Source organism: Nomascus leucogenys, chromosome 11, assembly GCF_006542625.1.
Source record: "Nomascus leucogenys isolate Asia chromosome 11, Asia_NLE_v1, whole genome shotgun sequence".
Lineage (NCBI taxonomy): Eukaryota > Metazoa > Chordata > Mammalia > Primates > Hylobatidae > Nomascus > Nomascus leucogenys.
Genome location: NC_044391.1, coordinates 36,256,234 through 36,281,529, shown reverse-complemented (window position 1 = coordinate 36,281,529; position 25,296 = coordinate 36,256,234). Strand labels below are relative to the sequence as shown.

General features: G+C 36.1%; 1 protein-coding gene across 15 annotated transcripts in view; it reads left to right on the top strand.

Moving 5' to 3' along the window:
• Positions 1-25,296, top strand: part of DGKB (diacylglycerol kinase beta) — a 799,601-nt gene that overhangs the window by 102,102 nt on the left and 672,203 nt on the right. For all 15 annotated transcript variants that reach the window (XM_030822175.1, XM_030822171.1, XM_030822169.1 and 12 more), the window contains exon 2: positions 6,800-7,056. In XM_030822175.1, coding sequence (XP_030678035.1) covers positions 6,987-7,056 — 70 coding nt within the window. In that variant the 5' untranslated portion in view covers positions 6,800-6,986. The remainder of the gene's footprint in view (positions 1-6,799; positions 7,057-25,296) is intronic.

Here is a 25,296-nt window from a genome sequence, read left to right as displayed (position 1 = left end):
CACATCAGGCAAACAGCCATTCCCAATTCTTGAAATATCATCCATACAGAAAACTCATAATATTATACCTCTTATCTCTTATCCTTAGCTCTAAGCTTAACTCAAAATCTACTAGTACATTCAATTCAGATATATGATAATCATCTCAAGTTTAATACATCCCAAAACAACATAGTGATTTTTCTGTTCTCATCAATCCTGGTTCTATTCTAGTATTTGGAAATTGTTTAAATTCTACCTTTCCATTTCCCGAACTCAAGCCAAAATACAGGAGTCACTCTTGATCCCCTCTTTCTGCACAGAGCTTATCCTATTCATTTTCAAGTCCTACTTCAAAAATATGTCTTGAGTTCAGTTTTTAACCTTGATCTTTATTGCCATTCCCTAAAGCCACCAGCTCTCACACAATATTGGAACAGCCTCTTAATTGGTCTTCCCTCTTCCATTCTTGTCCTATTCATATCCACTGATTAAAGTGGACTTCTTAAAATATAAATCAATCATGTTAATCTCCTGCACAAAAATATTTCAATGGTTTCATAATTTACTTATGACAAATTGTACTGTCCTTAACAGGGCCTCTAATAATCTCAATTATGTAGCTCTTTTTAATTTTTCCAGTCTAATCATGTGCTCCTTTACTTCTTGCTTACCAAGATCCAGTCATAACTGACTTCTTTTGAGATCTTATAATATTTGTAGTTTTTTTCTTTACTTCTAAGTTTCTGCTCAGAATGTTCTTAATCTTCATTCAAGTTTAAAATTATTTAACTTTTGTCAGTTAGTTTAAATAAACCTGGTTTTCTGAATTGCTCTCTGAATCTCTTAAATGAAATCAGGACTTCCTGTTGTAGTTTTATAGACTTTGTTGCCTTTTTTCATATAACTTATCACAGTTTGCATTTATTTATGGGTGTAGTTGGTTTAGTTATTGTAGCTCTTTCCCCCTGAACACAATTTAATAGCTCATGTATCATATCTGTTTAGCATAACACTACATCCCCAGTGTCTGGCATGATGCCTTGCATCTCATTCATTGAGTCTCAAATTTAGACTTCTTTTTATGGTTAAATGAACAAGCAATTATAAACCAACCTATAGAATTTATATTCCATGTAATTTCATCCTACTTTTTCTTCAGCAATTCTGTAGTTTTTATTTTGGCTCTGCATCCTTTCCCATCCCTAGGATTTTTTTCTGTTGGAAATCTTACAGTTTGGAGTTTATGACCCTTGAGACCCAGTATACATATATTCTTCAGTATGTCTTTTTTTTTTTTTTTTGAGACGGAGTCTCGCTCTGTCGCCCAGGCTGGAGTGCAGTGGCACCATCTCGGCTCAATGCAAGCTCTGCCTCCCGGGTTCATGCCATTCTCCTGCCTCAGCCTCCCTAGTAGCTGGGACTACAGGTGCCCACCACCACGCTTTGCTAATTTTTTTGTATTTTTAGTAGAGACGGGGTTTCACAGTGTTAGCCAGGATGGTCTTGATCTCCTGACCTCGTGATCCACCCGTCTCGGCCTCCCAAAGTGCTGGGACTACAGGCGTGAGCCACCGTGCCCAGCCCAGTCTGTCTTAATGTTTATTAACTTCTCTTCAATTATTGAAGTCATGAAATATTGACTTATAATAATTACTTATAAATCTACACTTAATGTGACTTACAGATAACACGTCCAACCCAACAGATTGATTCATCTAGATATTGCCGAATGGCTTCTTCATGAGGAGGTTGATTTCCCCCCTAATTATAGGGATTGTGCTTTAGCCCACGTACAATGGCCCAAAGAGCCTTCTTCAGCTCTTCCAACGTAATTATTTCCTGCTACAAACTAAGCAAAGTGGCACATCCACTGACTAGAAGAGAAAGCCAGAATTAGACTGCTTGCTAAAAGCCAGCAAAGTGGATCCCTCCTGACACTCATTTTATGTGCTTAAAGAAAGACTTCTGCAGGGGAACAGGAGATTTGTGAATGCACCGTAGGGAATCTCAGCTGAATATTGTCACATTCTTTCTACCCATTTGTGAAGAGGCGGAGACTATAAGAATGTGCTGCCATCAGTTTCATTACCTTCTGAGGCATGAGATATACCTGTGCCTCTGTATTTAAAATTATACGTGAAATATTTCTTTTTTCATAGGCTTGTGTATGCCAGTTCAACTAGTAAAAAGATTTGACTAAGAAAAAATTCCTCCCTTGTAACTCACCCTTATTTATACTATTTAGCTACATGTTATATCACATGATGAGAGTTAGAACTATGAGAATTATGAGAAACCAATGGCTTACGCTAGAAGAAAGGTGAGAAAGAGAGGATTTATTCAAAGCATTTTGGTATTGGAATAAACCAAATCCAACAGCCAAAGTAAATTTACTTTGAGCCCCTCAGAGATACCATTATTTTGTAAATACCACTTGTCAAAACGCAAATAGGGGTAGATCAATCCAGAGAAGCTGTTCTTGTTATAAAAAGTGAAGACCTAAGTTGACCAAGTCATGCTAAATCAAAGAAAGTTAAGTGGTGTTTTTGTTAGATATTGATAAATAATTTAAAAATATACTTGGTGGTCATGTGTAAGTGTTGTTATGGTAAATTGGTTAGCTGGCATCACAAGGCATCCCTTGGGAATGATGCTTATTTATATGGAGTTAGTTATACTTAAAAAATTCACAAAATATGTGAAATAATGCCATCCATTTTCAACTCTAAAAGCTTTGTACCTGAAAGTACACTTCTTTTTTTTTTTTTTTAATCCCCATTCAGTTGAAGAAAATGGATGTAGTCCCTAGGAAAACTGAAGCCCAGAGTGACTTCTGTTCTTGTCTCCTTTATGCACTATTTTCTCTTTCTCAACCTCAGGGCCTCCTTCTAATTAATTCTTCTACTCAACCTTTTCTTTATGAACAAAAAGGAAATAAGTGAATTCATTCAAATAATATTCATTGACCTGAGACTATATACCAAGCACTGTTCTAAGCACTGGGAAAACAGCAGTGAAAAAATGAACAAAAATTCCTGCCTTCCATGGGGCTTACATCATGGAGTGTAGCACAGGATGGTGATGCAGAATCTAATATATAGGTTGGATGAAAACCAAGGGCAAACCTAGTACTTTTAGCTGCTTTGTCCTTTTTGTGAAATTCCATCAGGGTGCAAAACAACTTACATTTCCCCTAATTGTAGTGTGTGGAGACAAATGTTAAATAATATAAATAAATGAAGTATTTGATGTTAAAATGTTATATTCAAAACGAAAAAAATGAATGAAGGGATGGTCTGTATGAGTGTGGAATTTTAAATTCAATAACTAGGTGAGCCTTGATACATGGTTAGCATTCCTCTACAGATCTAAGGATGGCAGTTCACCAGTCATTTTAAATTTGAATTTCTCATAATGAACTGGGGGATATTTTTCTTCCTTTCTTTCTTTCTTTTTTTTTTTTGGACACAGGGCCTTGCTCTGTCACTGAGGATGGAGTACAGTGGTGCAATCAAAGCTCACTGCAACCTCTACCTCCTGGGCCCCTGCAATCCTCCCACCTCAGCCTCCTGAGTAGCTAGGACTACAGGCACGTGCTACCATGCCCAGCTAATTTTTGTATTTTTGGTAGAGACAGGGTTTCTCCATGTTGCCCAGGCTGGTCTAGAACTCCTGGGCTCAAGTGATCCACCCACTTTGGCCTCCCAAAGTGCTGGGATTACAGGCTTGTGCCACCGTGCCCAGCTGGGGGATTTTAATTAATTTCAGAGCAGGTAGGCAGGTGGAAAGATATAATTAAGACAATTATTACAATTATAACTTATTAATTAACTTGTTGTTGGTAATTTGTCAGACAGGCCTTAGGAATCATCCTAGTTCATGACCATCCAAGGACACCAAGGGGGTTTGGGAAATGGCCATGTTAGGAAAGGGAGAGAGCTCAGGGAGTGAGTGAAGAAGCTTTCACAACAATGCAAGTAAGAGAGAAAGGAACTCAATGAAGATACTGACATTTCAGAAATGTAAGAGTGATCAGCTTCCTGGGTTTTTTTGTAGTCCTTTTGTTGTATCTTATTTCCCTGAGGATAATGCCCAGGCCTCTTTATTTCGTATTGAAATCCCTTCAAAAACAACCTAGTGCTGGTTTCTCTTATGGACGCGTGCTCCAATCACCTGTATTTACAAAAACAGGAGGTGGACCAATTTGTTCCCTGATTGGTTATTTGCTTACCCCTGTCTAGTTTATGTGGGCCTCCTATCCTTAACACATTGCTTCCATATTAAAGTTATCTATTTAGTACAAGAAACTTCTGGATTTGCAGCCAACATGTCACCATTTCAGGTAGTAAGGTAGAGGAAAAGAATAAATGGTTGAAAGGGCACTTGTCTGCAACTATTTCCTCTAATAGTACTTTTCTATATGCTTCACCAACATCTACTTACATCTCATTGGCCACTTCTTCATGTAAGGAACCTAGGGAATGCAGTCATTTAAACAGATTTCTTTTCACCGTCTTTCTTGTTACCAAGTAAGCAAAAGAGAATGGATACTGGGTGGGCTTGGAGCAGTCTGTTCTACACCTACCAGATTCAGTCACCAATGTCACTTTCTCCATTTGTCAAAAGGGGAGACTATTAGCACCTACCTCGCAGAGTTGCTTTCTGAAGATTGAATGACCTAATACAGTAATGTGATTAGGAGACTGCCTTTTGCTAACTGTAAGCTCTCAATAAGGCTGACACATTGTTGGAATAGCATTATTTTCATCTTTTTATGTTTTGATCTTTGCTCTATCTTCATTGCCTAGAAAGCTTTCTGGCAGACAGCAAGGCTCAACAAATATTTGAATAAACAAATAAACCGTTATTATTACCAGTTAAGATTTTTGCATTGTTGGCAATTAAAAACTTATTCTGGCTCACTTAATCCTTGACTTTAAAAAAAGTTATTAAAATTTAATTAACAAATAATAATTGTATATATTTATAGGGTACAGTGTGATGTCTTGGTATATGTATACATTTAATCCTTTTTTTTTTTTTTTAGACAGAGTCTTGCTCTGTTGCCCAGGCTGGAGTACAGCAGCATGATCACAGCTCACTGCAGCCTCAACCTCCTGGGCTCCAGTGATTCTCCCACCTCAGCTCCCCCACTATTCCCCCTGAGTAGCTGAGACCACAGATGTGCACCACTACATCCAACTAATTTTTTTTTAATTTTTTTTTTTTGTAGAGATGAGGTCTCATTATGTTGTCCAGGCTGGTCTCAAACACCTGGGCTCATTCCATCCTCTTGCCTCAGCCTCCCAGTGTGCTGGGATTATAGGCATTAGCCACCTGCCTGGCCTTAATCCTTTATTAAAAGAATATCACAAGCTTCTGGAAGTGACAAGATAGCTGGAGAGTCAGGTTTAGACAGGAATGAGTATCCAATTATTTCTGTTATGATTTAGGTACAGCTGTTTTCACCCTGTCATTGAATCACTCCACTCAACATTTAAAGCCCTAGGAGACAGGGTGTAATGTGCTAGTGTGACAGAATCATCTGTCTCCCTTCGATTAGAGGAGGACAGAACACATCATTTCACAGTCCCACCAAAACTGCCTGTAACCAGAGAGAGACAGACAGTTAGGATGAAATTAGTGTGAAGGATGAAATCAGCAGAAGGAAACTGGGTAGAAGATGTCCACAATTGTCATTGCATATTCCCATTCTCTTTCACTTGTGTCGCTTCCCCAAACCCATGGTTGCCTCTGGGAGAGAAAAGAGAAAAGATATCCAGCAGTTTGGTCTCTGTGAGCACATCAATACCATCATTTTCCCCATTGTATAGTAAACTACCATATTGTAAAACAGAGCACAGGGACGTGACCCCACGAGGCCAAAAAGAACAATTTTTAAAGACAAGGATGACAGGATTTGACAGTGAGGTCCTGGGGTTGATATTGGAAGACAGTAAATAGATGTTGAAGAAAGGCAAGGCACTAAGACCAAATGAGTCTTATCTGTAGAAGTAAGGTGACTTTAAGTAATGACATCTGTATAAATAAACCTTGCAATGATTACAATTTTACAAAAAAGTAACTCTTACTAAATACTTCATTTTCTATAAAGAATACAGTGCCAATCTGGCTGATTATTGAGCAATTGATTATAGTCTCTGATAAAAATGTTGAAACCAGATGGTTTTTCATTTTGTTTGCCTTTACAGATATAGCCAGTGAATGTAGGTCCATGACAACCTAGAGATTTATTTTAAAGCGTGATTCACAATAGAATCATCTACTGTCATTACACAAGTCTTTCAGACATTTGGAATTGCTTTAATTTGGCCAATATTTGAATTTTTTTAAATCATAAAACTAAAACTTAATCTTTATTTGATTGCGAGAAAAAATTATATGACTTCTCCAAAATTAATTCATATGATTGGAAATATATATACTAGTGCTGATGAACATTCCAAGCAATTATTGGCAGTCTATACTGTAAACTAGCAAATCATATGTATAGGGAGCTAGAGAGCTTATTTTAGCCTCCTTGGATAATTTAGGTCTAGATTTTATATGTAATGTTTACATATTAAAAAATTGGTACAGACTGATAAAAATGATACCAGTGTCAACTCTCGGAATGTGGAGTTCGTAAAACTGGACATAAAAATTTACGTTTATGAAAATGTATTTTATAAGATTCTTTTCACAATTTGTACTCTTTTATATGATTTAAAAAATATTTAACATTCAATACCTTGAATTTTTTTTCCTTTGTGCAATCATGTTAATCTTTTGATCTTGATCTGTTTTTTTTTTGCAGTTCTTTAACACATTATTGAAATTACAAGCATCCAAAGCAGTTTCATGTAGACAGATTGCATATTTTGAAAGCCTGAGGTATTTTATCATGAAACATGCCATGTGGAATCTTTGAAGCATAGACCTCTGCGCAACACCTGAATAAAGAATCTTTTACCTGGTATGTGACAGAGCTTCTCATCACCACCATGACAAACCAGGAAAAATGGGCCCACCTCAGCCCTTCGGAATTTTCCCAACTTCAGAAATATGCTGAGTGTAAGTATTCATATTGATATTATGAGATTATTTGACATTTGTGCTAGACAAAGTATCATTTATTTATAAGAATGGATCATAGATCCTGTTCATCATGGGGATAGATCCAGCTCTGCCTTTTGTGTTTACAAGTCAGGTTGACTTGAGACTACCTTTTTGACATGAGAGAAAGGAAAAGGTAAATTAAATCAAGTATTACCTCTTGAAGGAAAGGAACTAAAATGTTAGATGCAAAATTAGGCTTGGAAAACACTCTAGCTGTAATAGAAATAAAGCAGAGGATGAGACAGCCTGGCAAAATGGAGAGTGGTAATACTGTAACAGACAGGGAGAAGGACAAATGGACGCGGAGAGTGAGAAGGAAGGAAAAAGAGGAGAAAAAAGCAATGCTGTGCTTAAGACAGTATGGTCTGACTCGTAGATATCAAGAGGGAAGGAAAAGGGAGAGGTGTGTATGTGTGTGTGTGTGTGTGTGTGTGTGCGCGCGTGTTTGTTAAACGAGAGAGGAAGCAGGGAGTCATAGATACATTATGGAATTAGAATCAGAGGTTGTAAAAGAAAGAGGTGTCAGGACCTCAAGTTAGGACCGCACAACTTTTTTAGTGTGTGCATTGATACAAGTGATAGGCTATGATCATTCACTTCACTGTAAGTTTTTTTTAAAATATTGTTTCTTTGCATATGTAGAGTAAGATTTTATTTTTAAGAAATTTGTTTTTACTCTAGATTTTCAGGAATATGTCTATTTCATAAAGTGACTTTCAACTATAAATATGAACAGCAGTTGGGTCAGGTGTTGAAGAGAGAAAAAGAAACAACTAATTAATAGCAGGCACCAAAAGCTTGGAAAATGATGAGTACAGAAAAAGCAATATATAGAGAATGCAATAAGAATGGTAAGAATAGAAAGAATAACATGGTGACAGGGAGAATAAAATGCAAGAAGTGGAAAGGAGAAAAAGAACCAAACAGCACATGATAGTGAAAGAGGTAAAAATTAAGGCATCTGGGCGACTTATGCAGAAAGATGTTGTGGGATATAAGAGATGTGTATCAGGAATGAGTTGGATGATATTATAAAGTAGAAGCAGAGAAAAGGGTTAAACACATATAGGGACTTAGAACATGAAGATAGATGTGATGGTAATAGTGAATACTATCACTCACATTAATTACAGAGTACATATGAGCCAGGAACACTAATAAATGCTTCATGTATATTATCTGAAAAGACCAGTTTCAAAGGTATTCTAGAAGCTTCCTAATCTGTGGATTGAATGAGGGTATGAGAATGCTGCTGGGTATTTGTAAGGAAGTTCCAAATCTATAATTTCACAGGCATTTTAAAAAACTTTAAAAAAATGCCTATGATTATTGACTGAGTCAATAATAATAAAAATATGATTAGAAAATATATGATATTTGGAAATTTTGACATAACTTATGGTTCTCACACTCAAAACTGTTGAAAGCCTCTGAATGTACAATATATGCATTTATCATATTACGAATATTTACATTTAGGTTTTGGAAGCATAGACAGAAGGATTGTTTGAGCCCAGCAGTTCATGACTAGACCGGGCAAAACAGTGAGACCCTGTCTCTATGAAAAAAAAAAATTAGCCCAGCATGGTGGCACGCACATGTAGTCCCAGCTACTTGGCAGGCTGAGGTGAGAGGATTGCTGGAGCCCAGGAGGATGAGGCTGCAGTGAGCCATTGTGCCACTGCACTCTACCGTGGCTGGCAGCCAGACCCTGTCAAAAAAAAAAAAGAGGAAGAAGAAGACTAAAGAAAATTTAGTTCAGAATGGCCTAATTCTTCTTCTTCACTTGCAGTCTTATACTCAATACTTTCTAAGTTGGTTAAAAATTGATTTGCCTATGATTTCAAATTTCCACACGCTCTGCTCTTTGCTGCTGTGGTAACCCAATCATTAAGTAAATATTTCTGAGCATCTTCTTTAGAGTGAGTTTTCTGCTTGGTGCTGCAGGAGATGCAAATATGAAGGGATATGTGTCCTCCCTTCAAGGAATTTATAGTTTAAAGAAGGCTAGAAACTAATAGATAAATAATTCTATGTCTAGCCAGAATATTGTATGTGATACAAGCAGACTTTAAGGTTATATGGGGTTTTACAATTCCATTGGAGATAGGAAAGGAAAGGGAAGTCTTCATACAAGAGGGAGGATTAGAAACAAATCTTTAAAAATTCGGTTTAAGGTAAATGACAAAGGAAATGATATGGATAAAAAGGAAAATTTAGCATAAATTTGAGGAAGGGAGGTGAGGCACATTTAGCCCATCACAATTGAAGGGAGTGAGTGAAGTCTGTAAGAATGAAATGGTATCAAAATATGCCATACTTGAGTCAAACAATGAAGTCATTGTACAGTTATAAGTGGTAGAGTAACAGAAACAATGTTATGCTTCGAGAAGTTTACTTTGACGACTGAGAAGATGGTATATGGTGATGGAAAGATGCTAGAGACTAGAGACTAGTTAGCCGGGTATTGGCGTAGACTGCATGACGTAGATCATGAAAGACGGCTGGAAAAGTGGGGATGCAGATTTTATAATATTGAAATTCACAGAGGATATCTTGGAAAATAATAAAATACAACAACTGAGAGACACACAGAGAGAGAGAGAGAGAGGAAAAGAGAGAGTGATCTGAAATTTTCCTCCAGCTTTAAAAGAAGGGATTATGGTGATATCTGTCAAGTAAAGAAAGCACCGAGTTTGGCTTAGGTTATGTTGAATTTGGCTTGTTTATTAAAATATATTTTCCAGTGTTTGAGTACTTATAAGAAAAGTTCCTGTATTATATGAAACATTAATATAAAATATATAAATTATTGCTATGATAGCTAACATTCATAATTGCTATTAAATTGCTCAGATATAGAAATTCCATTTGAATTGATTAGCAGAAAGACATCTCTACTAAATTATTAAATGTATTATAGGCTGCTACTTATATTTCATTGGCTAATGAATATGGAGGTACATTTAATTATATCATAAGAATGCACAAATTAGTAATAAATTTGTGAAAATTCCTAAAACAAGTGGTAATAAAAATTATCATAAATGTAAAACTCATACTGAGACAAAGATCAATGGATGTTCAATAAATTGGTAATATGAAATGTCACACTGAGTGGAAGAGCATTATTAAAATGGATTCTATGAGAAGACAAATTAACAGATTAACTGTGACTTTTAAAAAAATAGTGCCAATTCCATGATTATTATGCTCTTTTTAAATAACGAAGACAACATGAAAAGTGCTAGATTTACTGCTCCAAAGACTTTCCTGAATTTTTAGGAAGCAAAGAATATCATGATTAGAACGTATTCTTGTGTAATAAATTGCCAGTGCCAAAATATAACAGGAAACAAACATCATCCTGAAGATTATAGAAGTCATTCATTTTTCATGCTGTTCAATATGCATGATCAGTTTATCGGGGCTTTAAAGATTAGATTTTTCATGTTGCAATGCAGTATTGGTAAGTGACGTTCCTCCATACTCTATTAGAAAAATGATACAATGCATTCACTTTCTTGAGTTTAGTTGATTTGTGTCTTTTCATAAGAATTTCTTTATGTGCATTAAAGAAGTATAAAAAATCAAGTTATTGATTTAAAGTTAAATTTGCAACATGCTAAGATTATATTTGGTATATATCAAATAAGTGTTTTATTTGCTTTCTTGGGATAAGGCGGGGCTGTGGAACTATTGGGCAAGATAAGTGAGCTCATGGGACCCCAATTCCAGCAAAACCAAATCATTCAATGTTGGACCTAGAGAATACCAAAAAGATAATTGTCTCAAATTATCTGATTTTACATTTTCTCCACAATTGCCAGAATGCACCCTGTAACTATGATTGTTCTCCTAAACGCTAGGCTTTTCTTAAAAATAATTAAGGATAAGTAGGGTGATACTGGCACAGCATTCCTGGATAGGTATCTAGCATACCAGACTGCTTGTGTTTAAATACTGATCCTACCATACTTCAGATATCTGACTTTGGGTAACTTAATATATCTGTGTTGTATATGGAAAAAAATATGTCCAGTGCTGTAAGTATTAAGTTGAATGAATTAGTATATATTAAGTATGAATTAGTATATATGAAGTAATGAGAGCTGTGCCTGGCAAACTGCTAGTAATATGACTGTTTACAATTATTATCTTACTAGAGAGGGAGTGTGTTCTTCTGGCTGTTTGAACATATTGTTGATGATCAAGTAGAAAAGAGCCGCAGTTTGGAGCATGAAGAGTCAGTGTCTGTTTTTCTGCCACTAGATTAGACTTTTCTCACAAGGTAGAAGCTTCTGGTGTAATTGGCAGCCTCTGCTCTGTGTTGTCCCTACAAATGCCGAAGGCAGCTGATATGGAGCCTGCTGTGGCTACCTACAGCATGCTGTGACCGCGCTGGTTTAAGGTTTCAGGCTGAGTCACTCCATGGGAAGCATTTCCCTTGATATGTGGGAGAGGAGGATAATTTTCTTCCTCACTCTTGATATAAAGTCATCCAAACTGTTGTTATAGGACAGAAAGCTCTCACTCCTGCCCTTTAGAGAATTAAGCTTATCACGTTATTGGTCTGTCAGTGCTTTCTGCTGTGGTTCCATGGCACAGCAAAGGGTTAAGAAACTCCTGGACTTTTCATGGATAACAATATTTTCTATGTGAAATCTACATGATATTTCCAAATGATTCATTATCTGCCCACATATTGTCACTTAGGGTTAGCTTTTTATTTGCTCTATATAATGTGTGTTATATAGCATGCAAATTATTTTTGAAAAATATTGTGTTATTATGGTGGGAACCTTTCCAAACTTTCATTAATTTCATACAGTTTATAGCAGCTGGCATTGTGAGGAGTTGCAAAATTACGGTGAATTTGTTCTTTTCAATAAGGACCAGTGTGCATAATGTTTGGACCTGGTGTGTAGTTTCTTCCACTGCAGTGAGGCATGTGGTGTGACTTAGTGGAAAGAGCTTTGGCTTTGCAGGCAAATATTTGACGGTGTGGAATCCCAGCCCTGTTTCCTACTTATTAGTGGTATGGCCTTCGTAATGTAACATAAACTACCTGAGCCTCAGCTTTCTCACTTGAAAAAGTAGAATCCCACCTCAAAATCTTGTTGTAGGATTTAATGAGACAATAATCAGCGTCATACTAAATAATGGATTTTTAGTGCCTTACTGTAAATAGTATACAAGTGTTAACTCATTTAATCATCGCAGTAAGCCTCAGAGGGAGACAAATTATTGCTGTTTATAGCAGAGTAGCTGGACCAGAACTGTGGCACAATAAGTGATAACAAAGGTCAAAACAGTAATAATTTGTTTATGTTTTTCATGAAGATTGATATGTTAATAAACAGGTTCTTAGTCATGTTTCTAAAGTAGAAAAAGCTAGAATCCAGGATTCAGATAATATGATATCTTGGTCATGAAAGGGGAGAGAGAGAGAGACTTGACCTCCTCACAGGTGTGTAGTTAATTTATTTTTAGGCAAATTTAGATCACACGCTAGTCCTCTTGCCCATTTGTCATGCTGAGATTAGCTTTTACTTCTGTCCTGAGCCCTGTGTTAGATTGGCTCTATTTTGGGAGGCCCAGCCACTTATTGATAATTACCCTCTTTGTATGAGACAGAAGGATAAATGGCACAGGGCCATTTCGCAGTGTCTGAGAACACATAATTTGATGTCAGACAAAACTGGGTTTGAAGGCTAGTGCTGTGATGTATACTTCAGTTTCCTCATGGAGTTGCCTTGCTGATTAAATATGGAAATGTATGTGAAGTGCTTAGAATTCAATATATTACTGTTATAATTAGGATTGTGATAGTGGTGGCTGAGGCAGTTGAATATGAAATGTGGACTTTTAAAATATTTAAGGCTTTTCAATTAAAACACTTATCTGAAATGTTTTGACTTACCAGAAATGTCTTGACTTTACCCTGACACTTGGTCTGAAACTTGAGTCTGCAACTGTTTCAGGTAGCGCATGTCTCTCATTTCTGACTCTTTCTTCGGATTCACACTGATTAACTCAGCAGTTCCTGGCTCTGACCCAGATTATATTTCTAGAATGTATGTTGGCTTCATACATTCTTTTGCCTCATCTCTGGCTCTGGTTCCTATTTGTTGTACTGCTTCAGACACAATTTCCTGTTGGTGGCTTCTCTGTGTCCATATGTCTTAAATCTTTCAATACCTAAATTTTGCAATAGTAAAAGAAAAAAGTAACTATGAATGTCTAAACTCCCATAATTTTTGTACCCTAAAGATGCAAAATGTTGGGTAAGCTCTTTTCGGACTTGACCCCCCGCCCAAAAAAAAATCCATTTCAGTCCAATTTATGGTCAAGCAAACATTGATATTGAAGTAATGGCATCTGTGGAATATTGGTCAAAGTGAGCCAAATCATGCCATGTCTGAAAAATTTACAAAGTCTCAGTGGGCTAACACAGCAGAAGTTTATTTTTTGCTCATATTACATTTCCAATCTGAGTCAGCAAGTGGTTTAATCTCACATTGTATACAATGAAGTCCCAGTCAGATGGGGCAGCCATGAGCTTTAAAAATTGGCAGTTGCTGTGACAGAGAGAGAAAGAGAGAGAGAGAGACAGCACTCGTGACTATGTGCTGACTCTGAGACCTTCTCCCTAGAAATGATACGCTAATATTTCTTTGGCCTAAGCAATTCACGTAACCATATTTAATTTTAAGGGAGTAGCATTTCTTCCATCTGCCCAGTGCCAGGGGAGAACTGAGATATTTGGTGAAAACTACTAATTTGGCCATTATCACAGGAGTAAAATAGAACCTACCATTTACCTTGGGACATTAGCCAAGTCATCACAATTTCTTTATACTTTCATTTCATCCCCTCAGTTTATACTGAAGATAATAATCCCTACCTATAAAATGATAGCTCTTATTTTTATTAGTCATATTATTATAACAATTTATAACAAAAATTATCACTAAGGCTTATGTATCTTAAGTTGATACTTTATCCTTAACTCAATTATGGTTTAAAGGTTGTGATTCACTAGAATTTTCCAAGTTTCCTTAGTTACCACTTTCTACATTATTATAGGAAGTGCCACAATAAATAATAAATAAATAGAGTACACAAGCTAGAGGAACTTAACTGTACTCATTATTCAGCAGCCTGTTCAGAGAAACAGATCCCAAGGCAAATGATGACAAAGCAATGAAATGCATTCTCTGAATGTTATGTATGCAAGATTCTTGGAGAGCTTTTAACTCTGTGCATATGGATAGAAGTTCAGAGTGGAATGGGGTTTTAATTTGAATAGAAAGTATTGAGTAGAGGTGGGGGAAGAAAAGAAACTCCAAGCAGTTATCAGAGCATGCGGAGAAGCAGGAATGAATGTTACATATCAGGGAAGAACTTGATGTGTGTGTTGGTGTATAGACATATTTGTGTATGAGCATGCATGTGATGCATGTGTGTACATGGGCATGAGTCTAAGCACTGAAGGTAAGGCTGAAGAATTTAGCAATAGTCACAAAAAGTGGGTCTTTAGATGCCATTGATAAAATATTGTCCATCAATATTGCCTAACAATGAAATGAGTACACTCGAGAAGAAGTCAAGCCCCTCTCCCCTTTCCTTATGGAGATGTTAAAATCCAAATCCTGGAGTCTAGTTTTTCCTATTCCTGAAACATGATTAAGAACCTATTTATTAACAAATCAATCTTCATAAAAACACAAACATAAATATAAAAACATAAACGTAAATCTTCATAAAGACATAAACAAACATAAATCAATCTCTTCAATATTAATTCTGGAGATAGTAAAATATCTGAAGATATTGAAGATTTTAATTCTGGAGATAGCAAAATTATAAGATTTAAATTTCAGAAAGAAGTAAATAAATTGTATCTTTGATGAAAAGGAGACTAAAAACCTATTAGGAGGTTATTTTACTAGGGCAGCCTATTGAATATGTGGGGTTCCATGAAGGTTAAGGCATTGTTAACAGAGAGAGAGATAAGCACATATTACAGGGAGTATCTAGAGGCAGAATGAACCAAATTCAATCACCAATTGAATATGGAGACTAAGGAAGAAGGATGGGGCATTTCAGCTTTTAGATGTAAGTCAGTGTGGTTCACCCAATCCAGGAAAGGAAAACAAAAAGAAATAATTTAGAGGGAAAGTAGAGTGGTTTGATTTTGGACATACTGAACCTTAAGTTCACAGGTTATCAGATTGAGATATAAATTAGAGACTTGGAAATACATATCTGAAGCTGAAGAAAGAAATCAGTGCCAGACATAGAGAATGGGTGTGCCTTTGCATTGTGAATAGTTATCAAATCATGGGCATAGATGAGATGGTTTAGTGGAAGCAGATTGAGCAAGGAGAGAAAGATGGAGATGAAACTCTAGAAAGATTTATTTATAAGACAGTTGGAAGATGAGATCTTCATGAAAACAACTGAGAAATTGTAACCAGAAGGAAAGAAGAGAATAAGTGAAAGTATTCCACAATCCAAAGAAGAAATGTGTTTTCAAAAAATGAGATTGAACTTGAGATAATAACCAAAATGCATCCAGAGTCTTTATCATTTAGAATGTCATTGGTGATTTTAATATGGATTTTTTTAAAAAACAATAATAGATGAAATGGATGGAAAACAGGAAAGACAGAGAGAACACACGTAAGCTACTCTTTATATAATTTCACCATGAAAACAAAGTGGAAGGATTATAACTAAAGTAAACAGTGTAAATAGAAGGATTTTGTTCTTCCACATAGGAGAGAAAGACATGTTCACAGGGGACAAGTGAAAGATTTAAAACAGAAAGGACATAATTTGTAACAAAAGATTGTGATCCTAGGACCAAATCTTGATTTTTCTTTTTTGGTTTTATTCAGTTTGCTTGAGTCTATATCAATTGTTTATTTCCTTAACTTATTAGTTTTGGCCATCAGCAAGTTATGTAACCTTTTCTAAACTTTAATTTTCTCAACTGTGTAATTAAGAAAATAAAAAAGACTATTTCAAAGGTTGTTATAAGACCCAAATAAAATAATGTGTGGAAATGCATTGTAAACTGCAAACCACCATATGTAAGTTAATTATTGCTTTTGTTGTTATTATTAGGATGTACTGAGTTATTGTTCTACTATCTTTTCCTTTTCTATAGTTCTATATCTTGGCTTCTCCGAGATATATTATTTATTGAATTTTGCAATTTGCTTTGATAAGACTATGTGAGAAATGTCTTTCTGCTTATAGTGGTCTGATTTTCTTCTCTTACCTCTTGGAACGTAAATAAACGTAGTTTATCTTCAAATCCATTATTTTCTGATACTCAAAAACGATTATTTTCTGATACTCAAAAAGATATTTTACAAGAAAGACCATTGCCCAGACTGTGGAAGGTCTGAGATATTTCTGTAATAACTGTGTAATAAGATAGCCTGCTGCAGATCCTCGGATGCTAGGAGAAGACATGAGACTCCTGGCTCTGAGACAAAGAACTGTATTAATTATGTCATAGCAAACAGCATGTGCCTCATGTTTTTTTCTATTCCCCTACTTTAGTTTTATTGGGAACATGAAAAGGGCCAGGTCACATCTGCACAAGCAGAGTTGTGTCAGGAGGAAATCCCCAAATTTAGGGAATCTGAGTATTTTATAAAGCACAATAAACACATCTTCTTTTTGCTCAAGGGAGAGTTATAATCTCTGTCTCCCAAGGTTGTCCACTACAGGAACATCCTTGAAATGACAGTCTGGAACATAGGCTGTAGATGCTTCTGCTTGTGAAATGTACAGAAACATGAAGGAAACATTGAGAATTATCTTTCAATAAATATTAGCATATAGTAGCCATTAGCATCATTATCAGTGTCCAGAAGGTAATCAAAATACATATTTCCCCATCAGGTTGCCTTTTGGTCCATGTAAATATATCCTCAGATTTGTGCACAGAAGTCTCCTTGTCTTGGTCTCTCACTGCTTTTTTTCTCCCTTTGCCCTATGACTAGGTTCTCAGATACATCTTATTTGTGCCCTACTTTTTCAAAGTAGAAGGAGATTTACTCACTTTTCTATATTTATCTAGGAAGGATGAAGGGGAATTCATGTAATTGCTGTGTTTAGTAGAACCTAGCCATGAAAAATAGTCTTAATTCTTCCATTTCATTTAAAAAAACTGAGTCTCTTAACACACAGATATTCACACACACGTGCATGTGTGTGCACACAGTTGTTCGTACAAATATTAGTTATCATTAAGTTATTTTCAGTACTTTATTATAAAATTAACATAGAAAAATAAAGAATTTGGGGCAAGAGGTCAAATGGCCCTAATCCAGCTGCAGTAACTCCTTTTGTAAGATGCCTTGAAAACTCTTGCAAGTGAAAGAATCTCCAGCATGCCATTGATATCCCACATGGTGTCGTAGTGTCTTTAGAGCAGGCTGTGTTGCTTTTTGAGTGACTGCAGCTGCCAAATGATGAAAAACTTCTAGAATATTTTTCAGGTTAGTTTCTTACTGAATTAAGACAATCCATTGTCTCTTGAAACATACCCCCAAAACTGAGGTCAGTGGAAAATGAAAGCTTTGGGGTAGGATATCAGGAAAGGAATAAAATGCTAGTAACTACAGCTTTGACTTTGAGAGGAGAGTTCCCCAGATATTTACAAAGTTCTGCTAAATATTTCTGGTTTACAGCCTCACTATGGATATTAGAGAATAGTCATGGTATTTTTTTTTGAAATTTCTGCCTAATAAAATTATTTCTCTAGAAATGGGCTCTTAAAAGCTCTGCCTTGGTCAGAAGGAATTCAGAGAGGAAGTATGTAATGAACAAACTCCCACAGCATCCATGGAACAGAGAGAATAGATTCTGATTATTCATAGGATATGATTTGGTATGACTGCCGTAAAACTCTGTTACTAATATCAGATCAGCTATTTCTAATGGGAAAAAAATCAACACATACAATTTTTTTAAAAAGTACTGGTCAGATGCATTTTAAATAAACCTTCCTGGAGGGCACATTTTACTTTCCACTCTCCTTCCCATACTCATCTTGCAGGTGCCAGAATTAAAGACAATGGTCCTTAAACATTTTGTATTTCCGGGGCCAGAAATACTGCCCAGTGATCTCTAGAGCCTTCTCTCTTCCTAGATATCAGATGATATCCAGTGCCTTCTCTCTCCCTTTGTTTCAAAGACATGAGGCATTGCTCTCAGCATCTCTGGGAAGTATTTCTGAAGTAGCAATAACTGCTGCCACAAGCCACTTATCAGGCACTACTACGTGATACCCCTCAATTAATAATATTTTTTGTCTTTTCCAAAGCTGCTTTCTAGTGAAGGCATATTGAAGGATTTTTTCTTCTTCTATTAGCTGCCATAATCATAGAGTTCTGTGTTAATATTCCTCTTGTTACCTTATCTACAGTATGATCAAAAAAGCATGGAGTTCAGAATTTAAAAATAACACCATTAACATAAGAATTGCTTCATGCAATCCCTCAAAGAATCCACCTTGGAGAAACAGACATTCCTAAAATGTTCACTGATAAAATTCCATGTGTCCTAGAATTGCATATTGCTCCACTGTTCCTGAGTCTACATTTCACAAAACATGACAGAGCTTTTCCTCCTGCCTTCTAGTTTCCCTGTCACAGATTCTTTCAAGTGCTTGGGTATCTAAAATCTTCCAGTGTCAAAAAAGCTTATACTTTGTGTGTGACTTCTTTTCCCGACAGCCTGTAGGCTGAGATATCTGAAAATTTTCTCATGGTACTTTCTGACTTCTATCTGATTATACAAGTAGGCACAAAGGCATTTAAGGGGAGCATGATAAGATGTCAGACACTTTCTTCCATAAGTGGTAATGAATAATGGGTCAATACCAAAAAGAAGTTAGAATTTGCAGACAGCACTGGTAGCAGAAGGTGGGGTGCCTTTTTGAGGAGAATGCCATGAGCTTGCCCATGATGCACCCCTACCCATGAAGGTAAAGATTGGAAATTCTCATTCCAACCGTCTAACACATCTACCAACCTGTCAGCTTTCAATAAGACACATCATCTGAGTTGATTTATGATCTTTGCCTCGTGAACCATTTCTATTTTTTTTCTAGGTTGTTGATAAACTTCCGACTTATATTCTTGCTTAGCAACATTAGTTAGCAACATTAGTCTGGTTGCAAGTTCTGGCTCCACATGTGTCACTTCTCTGATCTCCTCTGGCAACTTCAGGGGCTCTTCAGCACAGTTTGCCCAGGTGCAGATAATGTCCTACATTCGGACTACTGAGTGTTATGTCAATAATCACTGTGGGAAAATGTGGACACTGATGCCCAGAAATGGACTAAATAATAATGGTGACTTGAGAGTCTTTGTCCAGAATTTGTCTTCATCTGTTAATGCAGAAACTTTAGACTGCTTACACTTTTCTCAGAGTATTGCAAGATAGGAGCTCCTGTAGTATGCTATTGCCAGAATCCAAGTAAATCCAATACTGTGACATTTTGTCCGACTCTAGGAAATAATTTCTTAGAAGTATAATTTACTAGTATGTACTAAATGCTCTCTCAGATAGATAGTACTGGTAGCAGGAGGTGGGGTGTCGTTTTGAGGGGAATTCATGAGCTTGCCCATGTTGTTACACCCCTCCCCATGAAGGTGAGGATTGGAAATTCTTATTCCAACTGTCTAAGGCATCTACCAATATGTCAGCTTTCAGTAAGACACATCACATGAGTTGATTTATGATTTTTGCCTCTTCAACTGTTTCATTTTTTTTTCTTGGTTGTCAGTAACCTCTGACTTCTCATCTTGCTTCTGTCTGAATTAATGAAAATCACAGGGATGCTCAGACATCGTGGAGAGATTTATGTTGTTCGGCAGAGCTTGGCACTAGGCTATATATTACTCTCACCAGCTCTTAACTGAGTCTCATTTGGTTCTATTTTCCTAAGCCTTCCTCTCTAATGTCCTTTTTAAAAACTTTCTAGTGTATCACAAAATTGCATTTATTTTATCTGCTCTTGTCTAGGTTGTTAAGAACTTGCATATGTATCTTGGCATTTTCTAAACTACTGAAGATTTACTTTATAAACTACTGATTACACAGACCTCAGTAAAACAGTGGTGCTGCCACCTTCTCCAAGTTTCTCCAGATTTTCCTCCATAAGCCACCTTGAAGCTGACATTCCAGCCTCCCACATTTCACATTCATTTCAGAGTTCATATTTCTGTTGCGTATCTACTGCTTCTTCAAATTTTCCTTACCTATAACTTTCTCAATAGCCTGACAAATATTTAAAGTTTTCAGTGCCTACTGACATGTAGCAGAAGCTATGCTACTTATCCACCATTGTCCACAACACAGGGTCTGTGTGGAGATTACCCAGATATTATGTAGACCACCAAACTAAACCATACCCCCCATAAGTCTTTCTTCTCCATAAGGCGTCTGCACATTTTAAAAATAAACAATGCACAATAAGTAAGGGATAAGTTATTCTATAACAGGCTCCTTGACCCAACATTTCCTAGAAGAAATTTCTTTGAGGGATAAATCTGATAAACATACATAATATGGGTTAGTTATGACTTTGGAGTAGAAACAGCACTTTCAAAGAGTAGGTTCTTTCAGCAAGTCCACTGCTAGAGGCTGAGATTTCTCTGTGTAGTCTCTCTCTCTCTCTCTCTGTCTCTCTCTCGCTCTCCCTCTCCCTCTCTTTCTGCCCAGCAAATGCTCTAGGCCTCTCTATTATTCAGTTTAAATGCCACAGAAGAGGCTTCTGAAACTTTCAGTGGCATACTTGGATTCAGGTGTGACCATTCCACAGGTCAAAAATTCTGGGCAATGCCTTATCTAGTTGTTCTCATGCTATTTATTAGTTTACACAATGTTTTAAAGGTAGTCGCTGTACAGTCCACATTCCACAAATAATGTGATACTATGAGAAGCTAATCAAAAACACCCCTAGAATACACAGGATGGGTCAAAACACTTGCTTATTTGTCGTGTGGTCTTTCTTCTGTTTCCCTTCCTTCTTTCTTCTTGTAGACCATTCTTAGTATTTTGACTCCATCCTGCCTGAGTCCCACAATGTTAAAACTGGCAACGCCATTGTTTTGGCATCATGTACATTCAGGGCTAGCCATTATTCATGGATGTGCCCATAAGAGCAAAAGATGGCTCACTAGGCTATTTTAGAGTATTCACAGTAGTGCATTTTCAAGACAAGCTGAGTGTTTACATGCTGATATTTATTATCACTCAGAGCATATCTTAGATGGCAAATATAATATCTAACACTTATAAAGAGCTTATTATTATAGGTCACATTATGCCTAAATTTTAACTATGTTAATACATTTAGTCTCCATAGCAACTCTACCAAACCAGTACTTATTATTATTATTGCCATTTTTCAGATGAGGAAATTAAAGCCCAGAGAAGTTCAATAATTTCTCTGCCTAAGGTCAAAGGGATCTTAAACTATAGGGTCATGGTTCAAATCAGGTGGATTGTTTCCAGAATCCATGCTCTTAGTCACTCTGCTATACTGGCTTTTGATATATTATCTTTTAGGTGATCATTATAATAAAAACAAACCACAAACTAGCAAAACTGCTTTCCAACAGGAATGCAAATAGAAAGAAAGAAAATGAATATAGGGACCAGGAAGCCCTATTCTGCTTTAAGTTGAAATTATTCATAAAAGGTGAAAATGTTTGATATGACTAAGACAAAATATAAAGTATGGTAATTCCTGGAATCAACTGGGCCAAGAAAGGATAATTTTGAAAGTGTTTCCTTTAAGAGAGGTTTAAGATAGTTCTGATTGACAGGGAATATGGACTCATTTTGAAAGCGTCGAGAGTCCCACGAAATAATTAGAAGTTATAGGCAGAAGCTTCCATGAAGAAAAGGATCTATTTCTCCCAGGCAGAATCCATTTCCACGTGTTAGTAGGAAGAAGGATGATGAGGTCAGCCAAGTTGTTTGAGTAGGCACTTAAAGGCTTGGCTCACTTTCACTGCAAGTTTAACACTGCTACTTTGTGCAAGCCCCAGAGCAATGTAGGCAAAATCAAATAGGCTGCCTCAGGCAGCAGCAGTAAGGAGAAATGCTGAAGTTATAATCCAATAAGTGGGCAAAGGGAACTTTGGAGAGTTAATGCAATTGACAAAAATGACAAGAATTAGTCAGAAAGCCCAAGGGACCTCTGTGTTTGTGTTCCTTCAATCCTCCTCGTAATAGTGTATCATTTGTTGATATAATACAGAGGTAAGAGCTCACTTACAGTTTTGTTTTGCATAGAGAGTTAATTTTAAGGAAGGGAAAAATTGCCTGGATCATTTGTTTAAATTGTGAACTTTTTCTAATGTATTTATGGAGAGCTTAGTTGATCTAAATCAGGGGTCCTCAATACCCCTGCCACTGACCTGTACTGGTACCATGGCCTGTTAGGAACCAGGCTGCACAGCAAAAGCTGAGTGGCAGGTGAGCCAGTGAAATTTCCTCTGTATTTACAGCCACTCGCCATTGCTTGCATTACCACCTGAGCCTCGCCTCCTGTCAGATCAGGGGTGGCATTAGATGTCACAGGAGCACAAACCCTATTGTAAACTGCACATGCAAGGGACTAGGTTGTGTGCTCCTTATGAAAATATAATATCTGATGGTCTGTCATCGTCTCCCATCACCCCCAATGGGACCATCCAGTTGCAGGAAAACAAGCATAGGGCTCCCACTGATTCTATATTATGGTGAGTTGTATAGTTATTTCATTATATATTACAATGAAATAATAATAGAAATAAAGTGCACAATAAATGTAATGCACTTGAATTATCCCGAAACCATTTCCCCACTCCCTGGTCCATGGAAAAATTATCTTCCATGACACTGGTCCCTGGTGCCAAAAAGTCTGGGGACCAGTGATTTAGAAGACAGCCCTGCTCTGAAGGGCAGCTCCTCAATTCAAGCCAATTGCATGCCAGACATTTCACACCACTCAGGAACACATATAGAACAACAGTGTTGATAAATTAATGCTCTATATATCTCTGCTTACCTAGTACATGTTATATATATATATATATACACATACACACACACACATATATATACACATATATGAGATAAATATGTGTATATGGATTTATGTACATATTTGTTAGTTTGGCTTCAGTTTATGTGTCCAGCAAATCAGCTATTTTTCTTGGGACTGGTCAATATGGGATAGATTATATTATTACAATAATCAAAAAAATCTAAAATTATGTAACATTGTAATCAATAAAAATAGACCTCTAGATGACATTTTATATAACTTCATATGCTATGATCTTGAAAGACAAAGACTAGATCAATTTAATAATTTTCAAAAGGGTAAATGTACATAAACAATACATTTTCTAATTTCTCATGTAACTCACCTTGGATCAGAGCTCAGAAAATATGTTGTGACATGCTGTGACAAAGCAAATCTTTACCAATATTTCTTTAAGTCTAGGCTAATGAAAACATTTTTGAGGATCTTGATTATTTTTTCAACTATATTATGTAATGTAGCTTTCTGAATTCTGATTAGGAATAAAAATAACTTGGTAATTTCATTTCACAAAATATCTAAATTTGATCTATCTCCCACTCTCTCTTTTGCTCAGTCTGTCTTCTCACTTACTTCTATTTCTCTCCTATTTTTTCTCCCTTACACCTTCTATGTCCTTACTGAATTCTAAAGCCAGACAGAACAAAACAAGTATTCTAAAAGGCAAAAACAAAATTATTATATTTTTAACATGAAAACTTAATTTATCAATTACTGTTTAGAGAGAAAAAAATGAGGAGAACAAGGTTATGCAATGATATGATTTGTCTGTCTCCACCCAAATCTCATCTTGAATTGTAGTTGCCGTAATTACCATGCGTCCTGGGAGGGACCTGGTGAGAGGTAATTGAATCATGGGGGTGGGTCTTTCCCATGCGCTTCCCCATGCGCTTCCCCATGATAGTGAATAAGTCTCATGAGATCTGATGGTTTTATAAAGGGGAGTTCCCTTACACAAGCTCTCTTGCCTGCAGCCATGTAAGACTTGACTTTGACCCTCATTCACCTTCTGCCATGATTGTGAGGCCTCCCCAGCCATGTGGAACTATAAGTCAATTAAACCTCTTTCTTTTATAAATTACCCAGTCTCAGGTATGTCTTTATTAGCACCATGAGAACAGATGAATACATAGAGCTAAAAGAAAAGTCAATGGTGATACAGGTTATGTTAATTTAGTTTAGTAGGCAAGGGCAACTGATGAAATTACATTTTATTTTTAAAAGCTATATGAATTCCTTTTAGGTAACCTGCAGTATATGGAGAAGCAGGGAAAAATTTAATACCCTTAGCCTCACTTTCTTCTAAGATGTTTTCAATCACAGTTTTACTGCTGTGTTTTTTAATTGCTGTTATTTTGTTTGGGGTAACAAATTTTAGACATTGTTTTTTTCTTTTTCCCAGTGTCAAAAATAATGATGTCTTTAGTGCAGAGATAAATTTTAAAATCTGACATTTTAAAGCATGGATAGTCAACTCTTTCAATTATTTCTCTCAGTTTTCCCAAACAGTTCTCTCAGTAGAAATTAGCAAAAAAATCTGAAATTCTCTATGTCTTAGTGATTTTTACCTTGAATAATACGTTACAATAACTGTGTTTTCTCTCCAAAGGCTAATTTCTAACACAGCAAAAACATTCTATGTTTAGTTTTACTACAGAGATCAAATTTTTAAATTGAGAAAATATTTTTAATCTGCTGGTTTGAGAAATAAAAAGTAGTAATTAAGCAGAAGTAGGTCTTAAAATCAATTAATTATATGTTGTAGCTTATCTACATATTTCAATACTGTATCCATTAATTTGCCTAATTTTATACCCTACCTAATTTATTTTATATAGAAATCTCACTGTTTCTTTACAAATTTTGAATAGTTTTTTAACTTAATTTTCTTTTAACATACAAAGATATCTTAGACTCTTTGTAATTGTATGAGATAATTAGACATATATGTAATTCTTAAATTTTTTTTAAAAAGTACCGTTTACAATAGAATAAGTAAATTGGGTTAAATGCTTCGTAAATTCAGCTGAAAATGGATTGAATTATCCAATTATAATTAAGAT